At 36.5% G+C, this 24,229-nt stretch overlaps 1 protein-coding gene across 2 annotated transcripts in view; it reads right to left on the reverse strand.

The window, feature by feature from the left end:
* Positions 1-23,720, reverse strand: part of LOC120525486 (protein SOGA3-like) — a 71,157-nt gene extending 47,437 nt beyond the window's left edge. Inside the window, exons 1-6 of one of the 2 annotated variants that reach the window (XM_039747827.1) lie at positions 23,634-23,720; positions 19,478-20,263; positions 18,947-19,171; positions 16,046-16,204; positions 11,872-11,943; positions 6,338-7,504 (exon numbers count right to left, since the gene is read on the reverse strand). In XM_039747827.1, coding sequence (XP_039603761.1) covers positions 6,338-7,504; positions 11,872-11,943; positions 16,046-16,204; positions 18,947-19,171; positions 19,478-20,215 — 2,361 coding nt within the window. In that variant the 5' untranslated portion in view covers positions 20,216-20,263; positions 23,634-23,720. Of the gene's footprint in view, positions 1-6,328; positions 7,505-11,871; positions 11,944-16,045; positions 16,205-18,946; positions 19,172-19,477; positions 20,264-23,633 lie in introns of both variants that reach the window. The other variant, XM_039747826.1, reaches the window with a different exon arrangement.
* Between the last annotated feature and the right edge of the window lie 509 nt (positions 23,721-24,229).

Below are 24,229 nucleotides of genomic sequence, written 5' to 3' on the forward strand. Positions count from 1 at the left end.
TGATTTTATATCAAGGTTTATAATATTCTTTATGGCATACATTGTATTTCATCCTATTAAACAAGAATTTTATTATTTCTAATGCTTAATCCTGAAACAACATATCCAAATACAATAAGTTGTTATAAATTATGCAATGTAACACATTACTAACATGGTTTACATATTAATTATACCATCTGCTCAAGTGACTTACAGTCACATAAACAGAACAAAAACTTCTTAAATAAACACCGTCCAAACAGTAAGGATTCTAGCTAGTGTGGATACAAACTGTCCTGAGTACTAACATATTGAAAAACATGTTTTATTTTCAAGACATTTTTCTCATAATGAATTAAAGGTATCCTAACTGACTATTAATATGAAATACAATTGCTAAATGATAACCAATTAATGGTAATTGAGTCCTTGTGCTTTTTTCTGATGATAATACACGTGATCTGTCTGATGGGCGCGAACGGACCTTGCTTTTGATCACAATTATTGCTAGCATGTTACTGATCATACAACAGAATGTAAATCTTTGCAGGGAAATGTATTGTCTCAAAAAATGACGATTACATAATCTGACTTGCATATTATTGAAGACTACGAGATCATGTCTATGAATAGATTTAAACAAAGATCATGAAACTGCCTTATAATGATAAATGAGATTTTTTATATATATTCAGATAAACAATAAACATTCCATAAGTAAACTACCCACTTTTATTTGAAATACCTGAAAAAACAAGTATTTAGTAATATATTGTACAACTTATTATTATATTATTTATTATATATTATATATTATTATTATATTATTATTATTATTTATATTATATTATATAACTTATTATATTCAATTATCTATCTATCTATCTAATATTGTTTCAGAAAAAAAAATATTCAAAATAAACTGGTTACTTTTATCAGTGTAAGATACATGCTATAAGACATATTATTTAATTTCAGTTACTTAAAAATTATTTTGAGAATACTTAATTTGTAGATTCTTAATATGCAATTTATGGACTTACTATAAGCATTATTTAAGTATAAATTAAATTATCTATTATTATTACTTATTTATTTATATTTCTTTAGAGGGTGGCATGGTAGTACAATGGATCTAGTATACCAGGTTTGAATCCAGTGCCTCATTGCTGTCTGTGTGGAGTTTGCATGTTCTCCCCATGTCTATTTTAGTTTACTTTTGGTACTCACTTTTTTACCACACATCCCAAAGACATGCTTGGTTAATTATTTGGAAATTAAAAATTGGCCTCATATATGAAACTGGCAGACAGCACTAATTCCAGCTTTTAATAGGCAGTAATGACTACTGTTAAATAAAATGAGTAAGGTGAACAAAGCACAGACAAATGAAAACTAGAAAAAAGAAAAGTGATTGCTATGAAGTAATTCAGCCCACACAGGCTCTTCAAAAATTGTTCAAATTATGGCTGGATGCTAGATGTTCTATAAGCATCAGAAGAGTTTGTGGGAGAAACAAACCCAGAACTAGTTCAAGGAAAAAATAGCTAAATCTAAATGATCATTCTTTCAGTAAATTCAATAAAATTCTAGACTTTTATTAACAATATGTCATACCAGGGCAGCACGGTGGCGCAGTGGGTAGCACTTCTGCCTCGAAGTTAGGAGACCCAGGTTTGCTTTCCGGGTCCTCCATGCATGGAGTTTGCATGTTCTCCCCGTGTCTGTGTGGGTTTCCTCTGGGCGCTCCGGTTTCCTCCCACAGTCCAAAGACATGCAGGTTAGGTGCATTGGCGATTCTAAATTGTCCCTAGTGTGTGCTTGGTGTGTGTGTGTGTGCACGCCCTGCGGTGGGCTGGCGCCCTGCCCAGGGTTTGTTTCCTGCCTTGCGCCCTTTGATGGCTGGGATTGGCTCCAGCAGACCCCCGTGAACCTGTAGTTAGGATATAGCGGGTTGGATAATGGATGGACGGTAGGATGCCATACCAATCAATAAGTACAAAAATGACCTGAAGATGACATTCTTAATAATGTCCATTAACTCATCTTCCTCAGTTTGTCAGTCCAATAAAATCCTACCTTGTCCATACTATTCCCAGAAAAAGTGTTGGCCTCCCAAGACACTAAACCAAATTAAGTAGGTTTGAAAATATTATATTCTGACCAATCCTTACTTTACATGGCACATTTGAATAGAGATTATAAAATTTCTTAGAATGACTGAGCTACTACATATCTTTCAGGTTTTTTATTATGATGACTGCTTTCATTTGTGCTGAGTGTGCCTAGCAAATTATGTGGTACACTCAGTGATAGACAGTTGGTTTTAAATGAGGAGTGCTTGAGAAATAATGAGGTATTAATTAATCAGCATATGGCACCAAAGGGGCACATTGCCAACCCCCCCTTTAAAATGATTCTGTTGTTTCTAACATTTGGGATTCCACTTGTACAGAACTCAGTGCTATTCTGCTGTGCTTTATTTGTTTAATGATAATTAGAAACATCAGTGAGGTACAGCTTGTATACCCAGGATTACGTAATACAGCATTTTCAAAATGCCCCCAAGCACTTGACAAAGTCAATTTCTTTGGTGTTCACAATGTATCAAGCCTCCTGTCACAATGAATGCCAAGCTTAAACTAATGAGGTGTTTTTTTTTCAGCCTAAAAGCCTTGTACATCAATCTGGCTATTCCAGCTTATGTTTTATTTTATATCCTACCTGCTAGGCCAAATGATCATCCTCCAGCCTCAGAAAAATGTTCACTGATTTGATATGAATGGAGTTTTGTTAATTATATAAAGGATATTAAGGAGTGGCTGGGTGCAGAAAGCAAAGTGAGTGAAGGAGGGTCAGTACTACTCAGCCATTTCTAACAGCACTTCAATATTGATGCTGTACTTGTTCATATATTATAGACTATCACTGCAGAACAAGCATTAAAACTTCAAAATCAAAGAATCTCTGTTAAGAAACTAGATTTTACAAAACCCTTCCACCCATCAAACTATTTTCAATGCCATTAGAGTGTGACAGCTATAGTGTATCTTGACAGTATCAGGTATAGGATAGAAATGAAGTCTGTCCTAAAGGGTAACCCAAAGCAGGACACACTCTCATGCACACACTTGTCTAGTTTAACAATCGCAATCATGCAACTCACACATCTATGAGAAGTAAGAGGAAAACAGAATGTGCAGTGAAAACTCATGTGAACATGTAGACTCCACATGTACATTACCTGTACCTGGGCAGAGAACTGATATTGGATCTAAAGAGCTGTAAGCCAACAGTTGCAGCCCAAACCGCTATGCCACCTGCATCTATTCATTAAATTAATTAAAAAAACTAGTTAAATAGATGAAAATGTGTGTTAGATTATTTTATAGTTTGTTTTTTCTTCATTTTGTCTATGAAGAGTACTTTTTCTTTATGTTTATGTCCATATGATTGGTGCATTTTAATCATTGGTTTTGTCTGCCATTTCCAATTACTGCTAAATTAATTTTGCAATGTTTTAAATGCTTGCCTACGTGAAGAATTTCATTGCATGCTATCTCTGAATACTTTAAACACTCAGTTTTCTCAGATCTTGAGGAAGATGCCTTGTAGAACAAATTAAATTTGGTATGTACAGATAATAGTCCAGCAGCACTAACTTGGGCTCAGCTTAATAAATTTAGCCATTTCATAAACATGACTATGTTGCATATCTGGACAGATAGGAGTAATATATGTGTCTCCTGCCATTAAATGTTATTTTTTTTTTCTTGTCACAAATCAGGGGGATTAAACTGAAAATTGGATTTAACAGAATTCTTCTAATATATTCATACTAAGCATAGCTATTATGAGTTATCTACTATACAGGGTGCTCCAGATCTAATTATGCAATTATGAAAAGGTGAACACATTGCACCCGTTGTTAGACTGACAACCATCTCCCCACCATTTTGGAATGCAGGGCAGGTGCTGCCATCTATCAGCAACAAAAATTATTTTTTGTGAATTCTCTATGTAATAAACTTAATAAGTTATAGCGTAATAAAAAATTGCATAATTAGATCTGGACCACCCTATATTATGTAGCAGCCATGTACTCTCCTTTGCCACAAGGAGGCACCTGTGAGTAACACTGGAGACAGACTGCCTTCACTAAACAGTTGCTCCTTTACACATGCAAGTGCACATGCCAATCTGGGAAAATTTATACTTTAGAACAGTTTAGACAGAAACAGGCCATTTAGCCCAATAATCTTGTTCACTTAATTATCACCAGGAAGGTCTGTTAGGAGTGATATTTAAAAAACGCAAGAGATTCCCCTCAAAGCTGCCAACTGGTGTTAGATGGGGTTTGATAAAGTATCTGAAAAAACTCCTGATGTTTTCTAAACTGAAAATGCACTAACCAGCAGTATGCTCTTCGTGAATTGGGCAACAGGCATAGTCTTAGATGGCCTGGTCTCTGTAATTTAAAGCACCCTGATGACATATTCAAGACACTGCATAGTGCCACTTTGAAATGTATTTATGTGTTTCAAAAAGAAGAGTAGCACAATGATTAATGCTGCTGTATCACAGATTCAGTGTGCTGTGTTTGAATTCTGTGCCTGGACACATATTGTTCATATGAAGTTTGTATTTTCTCCCTTTATCTACAGCAGTATTCTCCCAGGCACTCTGGTTTACTCCGAAGACATGCAGAGCAGGTTCATTGGGGATTGCAAATTGACTCTGAGCCTGTGTGCATGAGTGGGCACTGCGATAGACTGGCATCCATGTCAAAACTATTTCCTATCTTGTGTCTAGTGGTGCCTGTATAGACTATGGCCTGCTGGAACCTTGAATTTTGGGTTAGACAATGTTTCATGTAAATTTTTTTGTTGTTTGGCACAACAGCACATTATCATTACCATTATTTCTAGGAAGCTAAAAACCCAGTCTTATTAAAAATAAAAATTTCCACGTATATTCACTTATGCTTTTCTAAGCATATTCATTCAAATATGTGACTATTACTAGCATAAATATTTGTAATATAGTTTATTACAAATAATTTCTGTGAAGCCAGATACTTAAGACTTTTTTATATAGATAGAGATAGATAGATATATATATACTTTATTAATCCCAAGGGGAAATATATGCATACATATGAGATTCATATTCATTTCTTGATTTTTCTGACCCCCATTCCAATATAGGAGGGTGGAGGAGGTATGAAAAAATAACAAACTAAAATAAACTTCTCAAATCTCCTTAATCCAATTTAAGATTACAGAGGGTCTGGAACCAAACGGATGGGCACTGGTCCATCACAGGGCCCGCTCACACCTGGCCAGAATTACCAGTTAACTTTACGCATATATTAACATAAATTTGAGCAGTCCAGTATATAACAAACACCAATTATTTTTGTAAAACTAAAAAAATTAGGATGCTAAAAAAATTGATAAATTTTAAAGGATAACTTTGATATTGTATTTATATAGTTATTTCTTCACAGTCATGGTATGCGTATATATTAATTTAGTCTAAAGGGAAGAATTTTTTTTATACTTTTTAAAACCACGGTCTATTCTTGTAAATTAAAATAGGGCTCTATGGAACTCCACATCCATATGTGATAGAAAAGCCTCAAAACTTACAAAATAATCCAAAAAAATGTTATTGAGTATTGATCCACATCTTGAGATTGCACATATTGCAAACAAGTGTATCCTTATCATTTTTAGAAGGAAAAAAAGCAAAAAGCAAACCACTGCTGTAAGATTTAGCCATTTTAAAATAGCTGTACAAAGTGTAATAAAACTCTTTATTTGTTCTTCTCACTATGCTGCCACTCACTACTTACATCCTGGTCTTTAGGCTGTGTAAATTAACTACAGAGATTGTAATGGGGTGGGGGCATTGCATTTTCATAACTCCCCTGCCACAGCATGCATACAAATGAGCAAAAAATGTATCCTTAACTTCAAAAAAATAGGACCAAGAATCTGTGACAAAATGATTATTTCTTTTTTCTTTCCATTATCACTAGAATGCCTTCCAAATGCAGAAGGCATGTTTTCTTAGACTGTAACCTTTGCTGCTTCAAGGGGACACATTTGGTAAGTTTTAAGCCTTTTTCTATCATGCTTGGATGCTGCATTCTATAGAGCTCCATTGTAAGACATTTTTAAAATGTATAAAAAAAAACACTTTAGAACACAATTTTATGTGACAGATTAATAAATGTTACAATTGTGAAGAAATAACATTGACTTAAAAAATACTAAACTTATCCTTTAAATAATAGACATGGATTCAAATGTTTGCCAACAACATCTACAAATATTTTTACCTGACTTACAGACAGTGGCTCCTCCGCAGCCCTGTCGTCGGACTTGGGAACTTCTAATCTGTCTATAAAACTCTGAAGCTCCTTCCTAAAGGCTTTCATCTGAGCGTTGATTCTGTAAAGAAGCTCATGTTCACGAATTCGGCTGCCATCATCATCATCATCCATCCTTCCAAAGAGATCGCCATTGGCTACATAAACCCTGGCTTCACTAATAATGGCACTGGTGTCTGCAATCAGTCTGTCTATAGTCCTGGCAAGGCGTTCTGCTTCCATGCGGATGTCTATCATCTGTTGGCGGTCCTTGAAGTTTTTTTGTAAAAAACGGCTTTCAACTGAGTAAAGGGACCTTGTTGGAGTCAGGCACCGGATATTACGCACTTCTTCTGAGTCACTCTCTCCACCAATAGGTCCCTCCCGTTTTCTGTGAGGAGGGCGAGAATCGTCATCACTTTCTTTCTTCCCAGCATCACTTTCAGCGTCACTGTCTCGGGGACTCCCACGGATACCTAGATGTGAGGCAAGGTCATAACGTTGCATGTTAGACATCAACACCCTATTTTCATACTGCAGCTGCATCACTTTGCCACTCAGCTCATTAATCTGCATTCTGGCTGCTTTCAGTTCTTCCTGGAGGGCCTCAGTTTTGGCATTGTCTGTGTGTCTGGAGGAGTCATGAGAGCCAGCCTTGTACTTATACTTGTTGATCTCAATAGCCATCTTTTTGTTTTGCTCCTCTAGGTCAGCCAAATTCCTTCTCAGCAGCTCTGCTTCGTCTTCAACCAATTGAAGTTGCTGTCTCAGTTCTGAAATGGATTCACTCTGCTCCCGAAAAGAGGAGTTGGAGGTGCCAGCAAATTCATCTCCTCGAAGGTCATCAAGTTCTGCTTTCAAGCCTCTGTTTTCAACTTCTAGTTCAACAATCTTCCTGCCCAAAATATTGGCCTCTTCCTCTACCAACCTTAACCTTAACTTTAGTTCAGCCTCTCTGGTGGTGGGTGGACCACCAGCTTCGCCCTTTGGTAATGGACTGTCTAGGTCACCATAGAAAGATCTGTATTTTTGCAGCTCATGTTCTAAGCGATCCTTCTCTTTATCAATTTTTGCCATCTTCTTTCTCATTAGAGTAGCTTCCTCTTTGATAAACTGAATCTGACATTTTAAGTCTTCATTGTCCTCCTAGTAAAATGAAAAAGGACAATATAAAATTAATGCATTCATCTAAAATATTAAAATCTCTAATGAATGTTTTTCACTCTTTACAAATGATTTCATGCACTTGGGCTTCAAGCTCCTGGGTACCAGTTTTAGATTCTAGCCTAAGTACTTTCTGCTTTGACATATGATAGTTTTAAATTCTAAATTGGCCCAGAATGAGTGATTGAAAGCCCACCACCCAGAATTTGTTCTTGCCTTGCACACAATGATGCTGGGATAGGCACGAGCTCTTGTGACACTAGGTTTAACTGGTATGGACATGTGATGAGGAGAGACAATGAATATGTGGGCAAAAGAGTGGTGAAGAGGGAATTACAGGGGAAGAGAAAGTGGGAGATGCCAAAGCAGAAGTGGATGGATAAAGTAAAATAAGATTTGAAGGAAAATGGTCTGACTGGCACTCAGTTTTTTTTTTTAACTCTCTCCTTTGTTACTACCTCCAGGGCTCCAGAGTAAGTCATATAACTGATACTACCATTTTAATTAGCTTGTTGATTGGATGGGCATCTTTTGAAGTGATGTTACAAGCCCACCAAGCACCCTACAGTGTAGAAAAACACACTAGCCATCACAGAGTTGTAGAAGATGTGAAGGATGCTACCACCCACATTAAAGGAATGCAGTCTCCTAAAGAAAAGACCCTGCTGTGCCCTAACTTATATAGTTCCTCTGTGTAATAAGACCACTCCAACTTGTCATCGACATAGACCCTCAAGTACTTGTAGGAGTGCACCACCTCTGCATCCATTCCCTAAACCAGTGGTTCTCAAACTGTGGGGTGGGCCACCCTAGGGGGAGGGGGGGCACAAAGATGTGAAAAAAGAAAACAAGAATCAAAAATATATCTATTGAAACCAAAACAAATTAATTTAAACTACATTCTGATACTAGAAAAATAAATATAGAGTTAGATAAATGTCAATAAAAGTTAAGTAAGTATAATAAAATATGCATCTATGATATATCATTAATTAAAAAAGAACAAATTGGTATTAGTGGGCTCCTTTAAAAAAAAAACGTTAGGGGGCATGATTGAACCTGTTATGAAAACTCGGGTTGCAAATACTTAAAGGATGAGAAACGCCGCCCTAAACAGTGACTGGATTTAGAGGCTCTTTGGTGCAGCAAAAGTCAATAACCAGTTCCTTGCTTTTGCTGATGTTATCTTCATGATGTGAGATGCTAGTACCACTGATCTGTACCCATTAGGTGAAAAGGTATTCACCTTCTTTGGAATAGGAACAATGCAAGATGTTTTCCACCTCAGCTGCACTTTCTGGAGCATTAGGGACAGATTCAACAGAAGACATAGAATACCACAAAGTTGATTATCAAAGGCTTTAAGAACTCATGCTTCCGTTAGGTCAGATTATCTCAGGGCACAACGTGAGCTACCACAGCTATGCTGATGACACACAGCTGTACTTATCAATAGCACCTGATGACTCCAACTCTCTTGATTCACTAACGCAATGTCTGACTTGTATCTCAGAATGGATGAATAGTCTCAAGTTAAATAAAGAGAAAACTGAAATCTTAGTGATTAGCAATAATGGATACAAAGAGGCTATTAAAAATAAACTGGATACATTAGGATTAAAAGTCAAGACGGAGGTAAAAAGCTTAGGGGTAATTGTTGACTGTAATCTGAATTTTAAATCGCCTATTAATCAGATCACTAGGACAACATTTTTTCACTTAAGAAACATAAGTTAGACCTCTTATATCACTGAAAGATGCTGAGAAATTAGTTCACGCATTTGTTTTCAGTCGACTAGATTACTGTAACGCACTCCTCTCAGGACAACCCAAGAAAGACATAAATTGTTTGCAACTAGTGCAGAATGCAGCTGCTAGAATCCTAACTAGGAAAAGAAAATCTGAACACATTACTCCAGTTTTGATGTCACTACACTGGTTACCTGTGTCATTCAGGATTGACTTTAAAATTCTGCTTATGGTTTATAAAGCCTTAAATAATCTCGCCCCATCTTATATATCGGAATGTCTAACACCTTATATTCCAAATCGTAACCTTAGATCCTAAAATGAGTGTCTCCTTAGAATTCCAAGAACAAAACTTAAAAGAAGTGGTGAGGTGGCCTTCTGCTGCTATGCACCTAAAATCTGTAATAGCCTGCCAATAGGAATTCGCCAGGCTAATACAGTAGAGCACTTTAAAACACTGCTGAAAACACATTACTTTAACATGGCCTTTTTATAACTTCAATTTAACTTAATCCTGATACTCTGTATGTTCAATTTCCTCATAATAATTACTCATGGTGGCTCTAAAATCCGTACTGACCCCTACTCTCTTTTTCTGTTTCTTTTTCCGGTTTCTTTGTGGTGGTGGCCTGCGCCACCTCCACCTACTCAAAGTTTCATGATGCTCCAACAATGATGGATGGATTAAAAGGCAGAAGTCTACGTGACCATCATCATCAAGTCCTTCCATGAGAACCCTAAATCCAAAGAGGACTGTTTCATTTATGTTAGGTAGAATGCCCAGAGGGGACTGGGCGGTCTCATGGTCTGGAATCCCTACAGATTTTATTTTTTTTCTCCAGCTGTCTGGAGTTTTTTTTTTGTTTGTTTTTTCTGTCCCCCCTGACCATTGGACCTTACTCTTATTCGATGTTAATTAATGTTGATTTATTTTGTTTTTCTTATTGTGTCTCTTATTTTTCTATTCTTTATTATGTAAAGCACTTTGAGCTACTGTTTGTATGAAAATGTGCTATATAAATAAATGTTGTTGTTGTTGTCAGTCTGGTCCTATAGCTTTTCCTATGTGTAGCTTCCTCAGTTGTCTCCTTACATGGTCATTAGTTATGGACACCCCATACTGATTGTCAGACATGGACTTTCGACTGGTCATTAACAGTTGAAGTGGTAGGAATTGTTGATATAGTAGGGATGGTGTGGGGGGACTGGTTATTGGAAAAAGGTGGCAGTGGGTGGGAAAGTATATTAAATAATTGGACCTGGGAATTAGCTTTGTCCACATCCCCTTCTAGGACCTGAGCCGAAGATAGCTTAAGTCCAGTAACTATGCCCAGTCCTTCCAGACATTTTTCATGTTGTTCTGAGTGAGTTTGTTTCCTATTTTAGCTTTGTAATCTTCCTTTCCTTAACTCAGATTTTTCTTCATCATTTACTGTGCATTTTCAGAGCCTCTTTGTCATCAGATTTGAGTACTTTCTTTTTCTCATTCAGGAGATTTAGCTCATTAGTAATCCAGAGTTTGTTTTTAGGAAAGCAATGAGTTTCTTTGAGGGTATCACAGTGTTGACACAAAAGTTAACATAGTCAATGATTCACTGACAGAGTCCCTCAATATCATCCCGATGTGACTTGTACATTATTTCCCAGTCTGTCATTTGGAAGTGAACATTCAGAGCCATTTGAACCTCCAAGATCCACTCACTACCCTAGTGTTAACAGGTTTCTGTCTAATAACATATTTTTAGCTGTGAATGAAGTGAATCAGGTTTTGTTCAGATTCACCCAAAAGTGCCTATAGTATATACTAAAAGGCATCTTTACCATTTGAATAGAGCAGGTCCAGCTTATTATTTTCCCAAGTGGAACATGACACAAACTGATGGGAATTTGACCTTAGTTCCTTCCAAAGTCACATGGTTGAAGTCACCACATATTATAACTGCAGGGCCATAATGAGTCATCATTAAAGTATAGGGGACAGAGTTAAGTATTTCCATTGCTGAGTCCCCATTTGCATGGGAGGAACAGAAACATTAATAAAGATGATATAGCTTATTCCCTAGGTAAATAACACAGACAAATACCAAAGAATAAATTAAATTTAAACACATTTACAAATGTAATTTAGTTTAGGTATAACATTTAATAAAAGAAAAACACATTTATATTTGATCTTGTAACCAGCTCACCTAGCTCAGGGTCAGGATACCTAACTCTAGATTAGGTACCAGACCATCAAAGCAAACACTCAGGCAGACCCCCCCCATTTACTCATCATGCAATATGCACATTATATGTTGCATCAAAACACACACTGGTGGATATTACAGATATGCATATAAACATGTAAATTAATACATATAGTCACTATGTGCTTTATACTGTACCTGTTCTATGTCTATCCATTGGTTTTCAGATGATACTTTGTATGTTACAGTACTAGGGGGAGTACGACTCTATTTTAGCAGTGTTAGGCACAACAGGGGAAGCAACCCTAACCACAGGAGACACCATTTAAGACCACACACGTTCACAAATGCAACAGTCATTAATTGCCCTAAGAGATGACCCTTTGAGATGCATAAGGAAACTCAGCTTACCTCAGTTGGTGTCTGCACATTCTTTTTGTCAGATTTTTGCAAGTCTTTGCTTCCTCTTCTTTTAAGAGACAACTAAAGGCAAAAGTAATAAAAATTAAAATGCACAAAATGTCATCTATTAAAATACACCTTTAAAATGAAATAAATATGAGATAACATTCTGAAACATACTAAAAGCTGGTTAATGCTATTCAAGGTCACAAAAGGCAAGAGATGGGACACAAGACTGGAACCGGCCCATTGCAGGGATGTAAACTAATTAACCTATCATGCACAATCTTTGATAATGTGGCTGGAAAACCACAGTACCTATAGGAAAAACCAGCAAAGACACAAAAAGAACCTGAAAACTCCACAAGGACAAGGGTCAGAAACATAAACCTACAATGCTGGATCTGTGAGACAGCAGTACTAATCACTTTGTCATTATGAAATAAAGTTACTTTTAAGATTGCTGCCATGATTCATCAAATGAGTCCATTAATTATTTTTTAATCAACTATCACTAATATTCATCAATCATTTAACTTCATTGATTGATGAATTTGAAAGACCTATTTAAATTTTGTGTTGGTAATGATGGAAACCATGAATTGATTACTTTAAACCTGGTCGATTGAAAGTCACAGTATGTTATGTAGACAGTAAAGGTGTTCTGAAATGATTTACAATGTCAATTATATGTTCTTCATCCATCCTTTCATCCTCTTAACCCCCTTATCCAGGGCAAGGTGGCAGAACAGATGGAGCCTATCAATTATTAAATTACAATTGTTTCACAAACACCATAATGTTATACCGGTATAATACTACTATCAAACCCACTCAACCCAGTTCCGGTTACCCAGACAGTATCAGGGGCAAGGAAAGAAGAGGTCCTGGATGAGGTATACTAATCTAGCACAGACTCCCCTTATGTATACACCTTAATTGAGCCAATTGTCCATCATCAATTCACCTAGCACCCACATATTTAGGGATGTGTGAGGAAAACTTCAGTACCCTGAGAAAATACATCCAGATGTCAGAGGAGAAATTACACAAAAACAATGACCTGGCTCAGGATTTGAAGAACCACATCACCAATGTACTATCCACATTCATGTTATTTAACTATACAAGTACAAGTCACATTCTGACAAAAGCACTGATGTTTTTAATAAATGTGTGGGATGAGAAAGGTCTACACCATATCATACTATATTGTACATTTGTGCATGAATATTTCTGAGTGTTATTTGGCTGAACACTGTAAAAAATGTGCAAAATGCAAACTTCAGTTTAAAAGCACCAAATTTGATATGGATATTGGAATTTCAGACTGATTAAATAATAATTGTAGTGTCAGTAGTAGTTCATTAGACACCACTGCTCCCTTACACCTTTAGAGACCCATTAAAAGTTCTCAGCCCGATCACTATCTATGTAGAGTTTGTATGGCCTTCCTCTGTCGGTGTGGCTTTTATCTGGCTATTTCATCTTTCTGCTGAATCCTAAAGATGTATGAGTTCTACTAATTAATGCTTCTAAATTGACTTGTTGGCTGAATATGTAATAATAATTAATTAACCTAAATTAGCTTGTTGGGTTGAGTGTATTGATGTGCCTTGCCAATTGCTGTCTTTCTTTTCATCGCTTGATGATCTAGGATAAGCTTTGTCATATGTGAATTTGGATGGTCGTCAATTACCTTATCTAGGTCAGGCTGCTGCAGTTGCTCATCATTACCATAATCGTTCACAGAAATAGCAAATTTCAAAATTTTGATCGAAGATCTTTACAATTTACAATAGCAATAGCCAATTTCTAAAATTTCAAAATCCTTATGTACTTATTTTGATGCCTTTATAAAGATAGTGCCAGTCGCTATGCTGCAGACTTTGGAGAAGCAGTTTTTCAATTCATTTATGTGGTGATCAAATCTCATTAACGAAGCTGAGCTGAATTATCACATTGACTATGTGTGAATTCACACTGTCTGATGAGCCTGTGCTAATTAGTGTCAGTCAAGCATTTTGGAGATGCTATTAACAGCATCTGCATGTCATTGTGCATTTCACTCACTTAGCAGATATCGTCTGGTGTCTCCATTTAAATAAAGTGACTCTGAAGAAAAACAAACTAAAATGAATCTGTTAAAACAACATGTTATTGTAATTTTTTTCTTATCTGCTTTAAAACACAAATTTCGGGATATCAGTTAAGTAGAAATGTGGGGCGAGAGGACTTGCAGTTAATCTTAATGTATTTTACATATTTGTAGGATGACAGTCTCAACCATAAAGGAATACTCTGCTTTAAATATTTTTTAATCTGTTACTTGCCCAGTGTTGTCTGTAGTGATAAGCAAGAAAGCTTAACAATTTTATGGAGAACAGAGATCACAAAGTTTATGATACAACGGGCTTCAATGGGGAGAATGTGGAGCCAATACTGAACAATGGTAAACAATATTAAAATGTCCATGAAAAAAACTGTAAGCTACTTACTTGTGTTACATAATCCACATATCAGTTGTCCGGTTGTATGACATCATGAATGTGAATGTGTTCAAAGAAGATCAAACCTTTGAATTGAAGATCTGCCTCTCCCTCGTTCATTGGTCAAGAGACCTGTGTTCATTTCAAAAGTTTGATCTCATTTGAATAAGTTTCATGACTATGCAATCTCCATTCTCCATGAAAACTTAAGATTAAAATTGGATTTTGGATGCAACAATAAGAAAACAGGGTAAGCAGAATATTACAAATTACATCAGTTTTCAGCAGAGTATTTCTTTAATGTAAAAGTCTCAAAAAAACTTATATCCAATTCAGGGTCACAGACTATCCCAACAGCATTGAGCATGAGTCAGGAACTATTCATGAATCTGGGTGTCAGTCCATTGTAAGGCCACTCACACATGCACCAAGACTCACACATAGGGTCAATTTACAAATGGGTTTGAATCCCATGCTCAGTCATTGTCTGTGCCGTTGCATATTCTTCGAATACCTGCATCATCACCCCATGTCTGCAGTGATTACTCTCTGTGTACTCTGGTTTTCATCCCAAAGACATGCATTTTAGGATCATATTCAAAACTAAATTGGCCCCATGATCCTGTGACAGAGGTTGCTCTGACTAGGGTTGGTGTCTGGTATGTGCCTGATGCTGCTAAAATAGGCTCTGGCCCTGACGGCACTAAACCAAATTGAAAGGGCATAAGAATATAATGTTACATTGTTTTATTACCAGAAGATTGATCTTTGTGCTCATATGACTTGAATTATAGTTGAATAGTCAAATGAAAATGAATTAAATGTACTTAGTTTTTACATTATAAATTCCAAATAATCTAATTCTCCAGCTACAATGAAATTGACATATGAATACAAAAATGAAACAATATACAGTATATGTAATAAAATGACTAGCTTTAGTGTCTCAAGTATTCTAGAGTCTTATGTTCAAATACCAGGTCTAGTCAGCGTCTACAGGTATGTGGAAATGGCATTGTCCCCTGGCATCTGATTAGATTTTCTCTTTCACTCCAGATTTCCTCCAACATCCCAAAAACTTGTTTATAAATGGGAACTCTAATCTGGCCCCGTGTCAGTCTGTCTCTTTGTGCAAAATAGGTTGACAAACAGCCAACAAAGGTACATGGAGAAGTCTGGATACTTCAAAGTCTATTCTGCTGTCTTTTAAGGAAGGGACCAGAAGTGAGCTACTCATGACACTTTCCAAAAATGCACAGTTCTTACATGTACCAGCCTAACCCAGGAATTTCAACGGCTTAGTGAAAAGCCTGCACTTTTGATCATATTGCCCTAAAGAAGTACATGGCGGGACAACAGAAGAGGAAGGGCAATTAGCCTATAATTAATATAAGGCACAAGACCTTTGTCTGCAAGACAGTTGAATGCTGAATTTGTATGCTACTAAGTTTCTTAATAGGGACAGATACAATTTCTTTGAGTCACCTTCTAGCCATTCGCTGTCTCTGCTAATTGTAAAAAAGTGAACTAACTGAAGTTATAGAAAAACTTAAATAAATACAACAAGCATGATTGAGTTCAAAAATATATTCTGTTATCATATTTCCTTGTTTGCCAAGCACCCCAAACAAAGTATGCAGTTTATTATCATAAAACATACAACATTCATTCCAGTTGCTTTAGAAATCACTTACTTCTTTTGCTTTCTCCAACTCATTCTGCAAAGCCTGCTTGGCAACTTCCACCTCAATGAGCTGTTGCCGTAGTTTTTCATTTTCTTCTTCAGTTTTTGCTCGTTTTTCTTCTACATTCTCTAATTCATGATGAAGTCTCACAGACACATCTTTGGCCACCTGAAAAAACAAATTAATACTCACATCAAGAAACACAAATTACTTCTTATAATTTTATGTGAGTTGGTATAGAGGCACACAAACTACTAAAAGGTTTGTCTAATTCTTCTCACTTCTCCTACAAGTGCAGCTCAATTATACATCTCCTTATTGACTCCATCCAGAGAAATGAACTGCCAGCTTTTATAGAACTAAATGCATGAGTCATCTTTTGCAGCAATCCAGCACCTGCATTGAACATACTTGTGTTATTCTATGGGTCAGGTTGGCCATTTAGACATTTCCTTTTATAGTCCTTATAAATAAAACCTTATCATAAAATTGTAGAACTCATAGTCTTATACTAAAATACACAATGCGATTCAAAATCAATAATGCTCTTAGAAAAATTTAGTTAAGAATATTTAAATATAATAAGCTCTTTTGTACTTTATTTTAACAGATCATCTTGCAGTATACTGTGAATTATGTTGAGATGCTCTCAGTTAGAAGAATTCATCCGCTTCCAGTACAGTATTAGTAAATGGGAATTATTAAGTGAAATGTGTCCTAGTATTGAATTTTGTGAAGTCAATCCTGGTCTAAAAAGAAAACAGATATTTTGAAAGTCATTATAATGTTGAATATTTAAGGTTTTCTACTTGCTGAGCAGCACTTCACCCACCATAATTTAACACAAATTAACAGACCTATCCTGTTGCATAAATTACAAATAAAATCTAATAACAGGGCCATGTGGGGGTTTAAAAATAGAAGAACTAGTAAATTATTCACTGTTGTCCTTGGAAAAAAGCCATGAGACAGTACTGTCCTTCCAGGTGACTGGACTGCTCAGTCAGTAACAATGTCATATGTGCAGGCAGGTACCAGTCAGTAGGTAGGCTGACAAGTTAAAGCATATAAGCAGGCAACAGTCAGTCATTTGTGTTAGAAAAGTGACATGGGCAAGTCTCATTAAACGCAGCATGGTAGGGGGTGCCAGCATGAGCGTTATCAGAAATAGAAAATTAACTGGAGATTTCATGCACCATAGTGTCACAGGATTATCAGTAATAGGTTACTGCAAAAGAAAAACTCCTACTCAACAACCGTTCTTTGTTACGAAACGGGCCATGGATAAAAGGGACTGTGATGGCTGCCAGTTTTTTTAAGATTTTCATGTTTCATAAATCATGCTTGACAAAGAAGTAACCTACAGGTTTCAAAGTAAAGCCCAAATTTTACTAGTAAATGCTTAATGTTCAAGAACCTGAGGTTTGCCATGTTGATCAGATATTCAACTAACAATTTCACTATACTCTGCGCATGTGACACTTAATATTGAATGTCAAAACATAAACTCGTCTGGTAAATTTGGGTTTCTGTTTGTTCACATTGATGGGAGGGAGAAGATATTATGAAAACATCATGAGTTCATGAGTCCATCCTTAGTCATTCAACTTTACTTTATATAACATTTCTACTTTATTATTATAAAGCAAAAAAGTTAACAATTAAAGAATTCTATATGCAAACTAATCAATACAGCTAAAATACCATAACAAAACAAAAAATCTGATGAGGCCAGCATGAAAAATTCTCTCTGTTTATGACATGGATACAGAATATTGTGTGAATTTAATAAAATATATGCAAGATACACTAGCACTATACAGCATATTAAATTTTAAAACCTCAAAGCCTGGTGTTTAGGCTGAACTCAGAATTCAAAAAAGTATTCTTTTCAAAGTCCTAAATGCATTTGCCAAATATTGTAAACTTTTGAGCAGTGGTTAAAAACTTTGAACTTTAAAAGCATTAAGCTGAATAGCAAGAATTCAGTTAAAACCTAATCAGCTCTTTCAATTAAGGAGTGCATGTTACTCCTAAGATTTTAACACTTGATCAATTCATTCTCACATTTCAGAGTCCACGTAATCTTTATGACAGACACTCAGACCTATCTTTTCAAAAATACTCCAAACATGCTCCAGGGATATCATAATGTGTTTTTCCTTTAAAAAACAGAAAAAATGTTTTGTTTTTTTTTTCTCTCTCATGAACACAATACTTTTTATCACAAATAAGAATAAAGTAAATATGAAAAACTGAAAGACAACCTGGAGGAGAGTGAGAACAGTGTGAGACTATCTGCACAATTACTAAAACAAAAGCTGTACCAAAATGGCATCGCACAATAGAATCAACTTCAAAACAGTACAAGCAATTCTGTCATAGAATAGCTGGAAATGAAGAGATTGCTTGATAATAATTCCTGATCTGTGCTACAGCTAAAGAAAGCTATACACACAGTATTAGAATGCATTCAGAATCACAGAGTTTGAGGTAATTGTATACCAAAAGTAGATCATAAAGTCGCAGCATTTACAGATAATGCTTTCCCAAGTCATTGCTGCTGAAGTGGATGTCTCAAGTTATTGGATAACGCGCACAATTTTTAACACAAGATTAACGAATAGACTTTTTAAAATAAGTAATGTCAGTGTACAGCATGCATTATTTTTCCAACCCTTTGGTGGCAGTGGTTATTGCTGCTGCTTCAACAAGCAAGCAAACATAAAATTTCTTTAAAAAGTGCATTTTCTTTTGCTCCGCACTATTCTTTTTCACATAAATCAAGTTATGATATTATGTTAGTGTATATTCGCTACCAAATGCCAAATATTAACAACGAAAAGAAAAGGATAACACCAAAATATTATTGCGGATGACGCGGGCTGGCGGAAGGATCCTCCTCTTTACCTTTAGATCTTGCTCCAGGCTCCTCAGGAGCTCCCCATCGACCTCGCCCGTCTCTGCGTAGCGTAGGCGTTTCCTCTCTGCTTTACGTAGACGGTACTGCAGAATTCGACAGTTCTTGTTGGCCCTTTCGAGCTCTCGACGCATGTCCTGCAGCTGGCACGCATCTTCCTCGTAAAAGCTGTCCCTCATCTCGTCCATCTCTGTACGCATCTCCTCGATTTCACTCTGATCCAGGAAGAAAGCAGTTTCCGACATATTTTAGCCAGGTTCCCAAATCACGGACACACAAGTAATAAACAAATATATTTCGATATAATTTAAACAGAGCATGAGTGGTTCATAATTAATTTCGCCTCGGCAAAGGTGCGTAAAATACAAATGAAGAGTGTTAGATAACAGAGCGCAGAATACTGCCATGTCATCACACTATGCCTAATGGCTGAACTGCAAAGCCACCTTAACTTAATGCTCTTTTTATTTCATATTCGTTGCAAAGTAAAGGGCAAACACTGGAATAAATCGAATGCATACCTTGAGCTCTTCATTTTCTTCCACCAGTTTCTCGATTTCATTTTGCAGGTTTTGCTCCTGTTCTGTCACAGTCTCCATGTTTCCAGATTCATGTGGCGCCTCCAGCTGCTGGTCGCCTTCCTGAACGTTCGCCGTTTTGGTGTGCATTTTGAATTCCTTTTTTAACCTTTTGTTTATGTGAAACTGGATCAGTTCAGATTGCAGACATCCCTCCTTCCAAAAGCCGGCTCCGCATCCCAACACGGTGCTACTGTGTTGCTTGCTGTTAGCGGCCGTATCTCCTCCGCCCTTCTGCGTGATTTTTGGCTTGGTTTTTAACGGTTTAGAAGCACCAGCTGGCTGATCGGACACGACACGGTTGTTGTAATCTCCTTTGACAGGTATGATGTCTGTGTTCCGAGGTTCAGAAAGGCAGCTATTTCTTTCGTCGTTGCATTTCCTTCCTGCCTCCGCCCTGCACGTAGCGTTGCTGTATGCGCCGCTTTCAGCACCAGCACTCTGGACAGCCGCCGTGGCACCTCTGCCTTGAAATCTACTACCAGCTACAGCTCCAAGGGCAGAAGCACGCTGTTGCTTAAGCCCCTGTTTCCAGTTACCTGGTTTAGGCGTTGCCGGGTTTTTAGAGGCTAATCTTGAAGTAGCATCCTTTAATCTGGCGGGTGATGAAGCTCGCTGTTGTTTTCTGTTGCTATTGTCTGGCTGACGAGAATCAGCAGCGCCGCTTGCGGCCGAATTCATGTTGTCATCTGAACACAGTCAGCTGTGTGTCATCCATCCCAAATTTACCTAAAATGCAAGGAAAACTCTAAGACTATGTTTTACTTTCAAAAAATCAAGCCGTTGGATTTTGGATATGGTCAAATGGACATTTGACGGTTTTAAGTTTACAGTCACAGAGATGGAACTCGAAATAAAAACGTGAAACTTCATATCTAAAGGAATGATTATGTTGGATCCTCATAGCTCAAGCACAATATTTATAAATTGAAAGAGTGTTCCTGTATTCTGACCATTTACTATTCAGACTAAAATAAAAAAGGAGAGAGACATTTTCAATTTACTTCAAAACCTAGTGAAAATTATATAGTGAAAGATGAAACTTCCTTGTTGGAAAAAGTACCCATAATGAAACTAGAATAAACTAAAATGGAATGGTTTCATATGTTGACATAAAATGCTTCAGTCTTTAAAAAGCTACCATCTACTAACATACTCTCTGAAAACCTATCCTCTAACAACCATAATTGTTAAGAGCTGCTTTTTGCAGCTTAGACTGCTTACTAGAGTCAAACCGTTTCTGGGGCACTCTGATTTGAAGAAGGTATGCCATGTTTGCGTAATATCGCGCCTTGATTATTGTAATTCACTTTATTCTGGAATCAGTAAATCTCATCTTTCTCGGCTGCAGATGGTTCAGAATGGTGCTGCTCGTTTTCTTACTGGGTCTCAGAAAGCTGTGTCCATTATTCCAATTCTGGCCTCGCTTCATTGGCTCCCAGTTGAATTTAGGATTAATTTTAAAATTTTACTTTTGGTTTATAAGTCGTTAAATGGTGTTGCTCCATCCCATCTGGCTGAGTTGCTGGTTCCATATACACCAGTCCGCTCTTTACATTCCTCTCAACAGCAATTGTTGGTTGTGCCAAAGTCTAAGATGAAGACAAGGGGTGATTGTGCCTTTGCAGTTCTAGCACCTAAGTTATGGAATGCTCTGCCAATTGAAATTAGGTCAGCATCATCAACCCAAAAGTTTAAATCTAGACTTAAAACACACTTGTTTTCAATTGCTTTTAACTGTATATGAGTAACTCTGGTATCAATTTTATTAATAATGTATTAATTTTTTTCATATAAATAGTTTTTCTGTAAATTGTTTATCTTCTAATCGGTTCTTTTAACTTATTTGTTTTAGTATTTATGTAATTTCTGCACTTTGTTTTACTGATTTATTATTGATATATTTTTTATTTTATTGTACAGTACATTGGTTTTACATTTATGGTGTTTTAAAATTGTGCTTTATAAATAAATTTTGATTTGATTTGATACTTTCCCAGTACAAGGTCTCTTCCAGCCAAGGAAGGAAATTGTATAGCTTGGAGTCAATGGTGCATGGTGTACCCAGATTTATTAAACAGGGTGAGTTAAAGTTGTTGATCAACCCTACAAAATGTGTCATGAAGGAAATCAAGGCACCCCAAGAAGAAAGCAACACAAACACTAGAATATAATTAAGGTCTAGGCACTGGAGCAAACCAACCCAGTAGGACATCAAACTAGCTTAAACATATTCATTCATCAATCCAATTTACAATTTATTCAATAGGTGTTGTAGGCATAGCTCCCACGCTATTAACAATAAAAATGCCCAAGTGTTATTAGAAGTGAGGCAATAGGATGCATCATGTTTTGTTCCCACAAGAACCATCCACATGAATGACCCAGAAAGAACCTTTATTTTTATTTAGATCTAACAGTTTCCATAAATAGCCATGAACATATTATTTGTCAAATACCACTGGATTCATGATTTTAAAAGGACACAATGCCATGGACTAAATTCAGGTTTTCTTACTCTGTCAGCATCCTGTTAGGTAGACTACTATACATTAAAAATTTTTGTTCTGTCCAAATATTAGGAACCTTCTCAAAGTCTGAAGGACCAATTCCAAATGCCAAAAACACATCCCAGAATGAAATGGGTCTTTATCAGGCAGTGGTTCTACAAGAAACCATCCATACAACTGCATTACTATTTTTAACATGAGGTCAGTTGATTGTAACTTAAACATATAAACATCATATTTTAAAAACAAAAACATATGCTCTATGTTTAATTTATGCTTGTGTCTTATTTTTAATTACCATAACAATTTCTTATAAAATAAAAAAAGTTCAATTAAAGATCAAATGACTATAACTAAAGATTAGAACAGATTACTTTGATTTGTTCCAGTTCTAAACACACTTTTTACAGTGTAGGTTAACAGTCAAAACTGAACAGAATACTAATCTATAATGAAAGGACACACATATTCAGACACACACACACCACATCTATTTTAAGTTGCCAATCAAACTAAGGGCAGGTCTCCGAGTCGCTGGAGAATACCGAAGTCCCAAGCAAACAAAGGGAGCACATAAAAAATGAAAGTTCAGTACCTGAACTGTACTTCATGCACGTTAGTAGCAGTGCTACCCACCTTGTTTTGATTTTTACTAAATGTTATCCATAGTATTACACTGGTATTAATTTCGGAAAGAAAACTGAGTTAGAGAGATTTGTAATTCACTTTATTCTGTTACGCAATTTTCCGTTATGCTTGGAACAGGTCCAGGAAGAAAAGGCACATTATTTCAAGAGCTTAAGTGCTCGGCTAAATACCATTTCTCCTTTGGCAGCACTCGATTTTATAACGGGTTATGCAATATCGCCCTGTCAATGGCCACTGACTGCAGAATTTAATTTAATTTAAAAAACAGGTACGTAAAATGAGATTGCAGACTTAACTGTATACTTTGCCTTTTACTTTCTTGTGTAAATTTCTGTTTTGCTTGGAGATTCACTGGTTAGCGTAGGGATGATCACTCTAGACTGGTACCGGAATTGTACATGCCGATAAACTGGCAAAATATACACTGCTGCTAAAAGAACAAACTGATACCGCGGCTGTCAGGTCTAAACTGTCACCATCGCTACGGAACTGTATTCGTATCTAGAGTCTAAAACAATGAATATGATTTCAACAGCTGAACTCCTCTCGACAAAAGCTATAAATAAGTAGCTAACGGTTGATTCAATAAAGGCATTTAAAATATGCGATTTTGCTTAAATGTTGAACAACCCCTTGTGAACGTCACGTGACACAAAATGTCATGACGTTGCTTTTCTGCAGGTTTCCCAGGGTAGAGGCTAAACTATAAAAAAGATAAAGTAAAACAATAATTGTTCGAAATACTACAGCATTGAAGTAGTTAGGTATTCATATTTTTACTGCGCGCTATAAAGTTAAGTGCAGTGCACGCTGTACGGTCAGTTTTTGCCTAATAAATATATATACAAAAAAGGTTTTGTTTTAGGGATCCTATAACCCATTTATTCATGCTTATCTAAGTGTGTTACATTACACTACATATAGGTTTAAAAGGCACTTACCGGCTTTATTCCAGCACTGACAGGAGGCAGATAAGATGCTGACACCAGGTACCAGGCACTGCATGACCACCAGGAAAAAAAGGCTCGTTAATATTCATTACATGACGTCATGATCGGAAGTGGGCGTCACTGGCAACGAGCAAAGCGCCCTGACAACAGAGGAGGCGATGCCAAAAAAAAAAAACGAGACACCAGGGAAAAATCTTCCTCTAATCTTATGTGCAGTACTCTCTCGTCTCGTTTTCTCTTGTCTCGTTTCAAACGTGAAACATGCATATTTTAGTCATGTGCTCCATCTGTCATTTCAGTCCTGCCACTTCAGTTTCTACTAGAACTGAGAATTCACCCTAGGAGAAATAATCCTTTTAATGTGCTGCCCTTCGCGAAATTATAGACATCATAATTGGAGAAACACATGTTCCACGTATTGATTTTACGAATTTAGTTACCATTTGCATATATATCTGCTTCATTTTCTAGTAATGCACATGCACATTTAAGGTTCTTGTTCAGTTTTATGAAGTGCAGATTGGTGAATTGATTACTGAGAGAATTATTCTGTATTTACTGTTAATAATTGTTGGAATATATAATAA

This window comes from Polypterus senegalus, chromosome 3, assembly GCF_016835505.1.
Source record: "Polypterus senegalus isolate Bchr_013 chromosome 3, ASM1683550v1, whole genome shotgun sequence".
In the NCBI taxonomy this organism is placed as follows: domain Eukaryota; kingdom Metazoa; phylum Chordata; class Cladistia; order Polypteriformes; family Polypteridae; genus Polypterus; species Polypterus senegalus.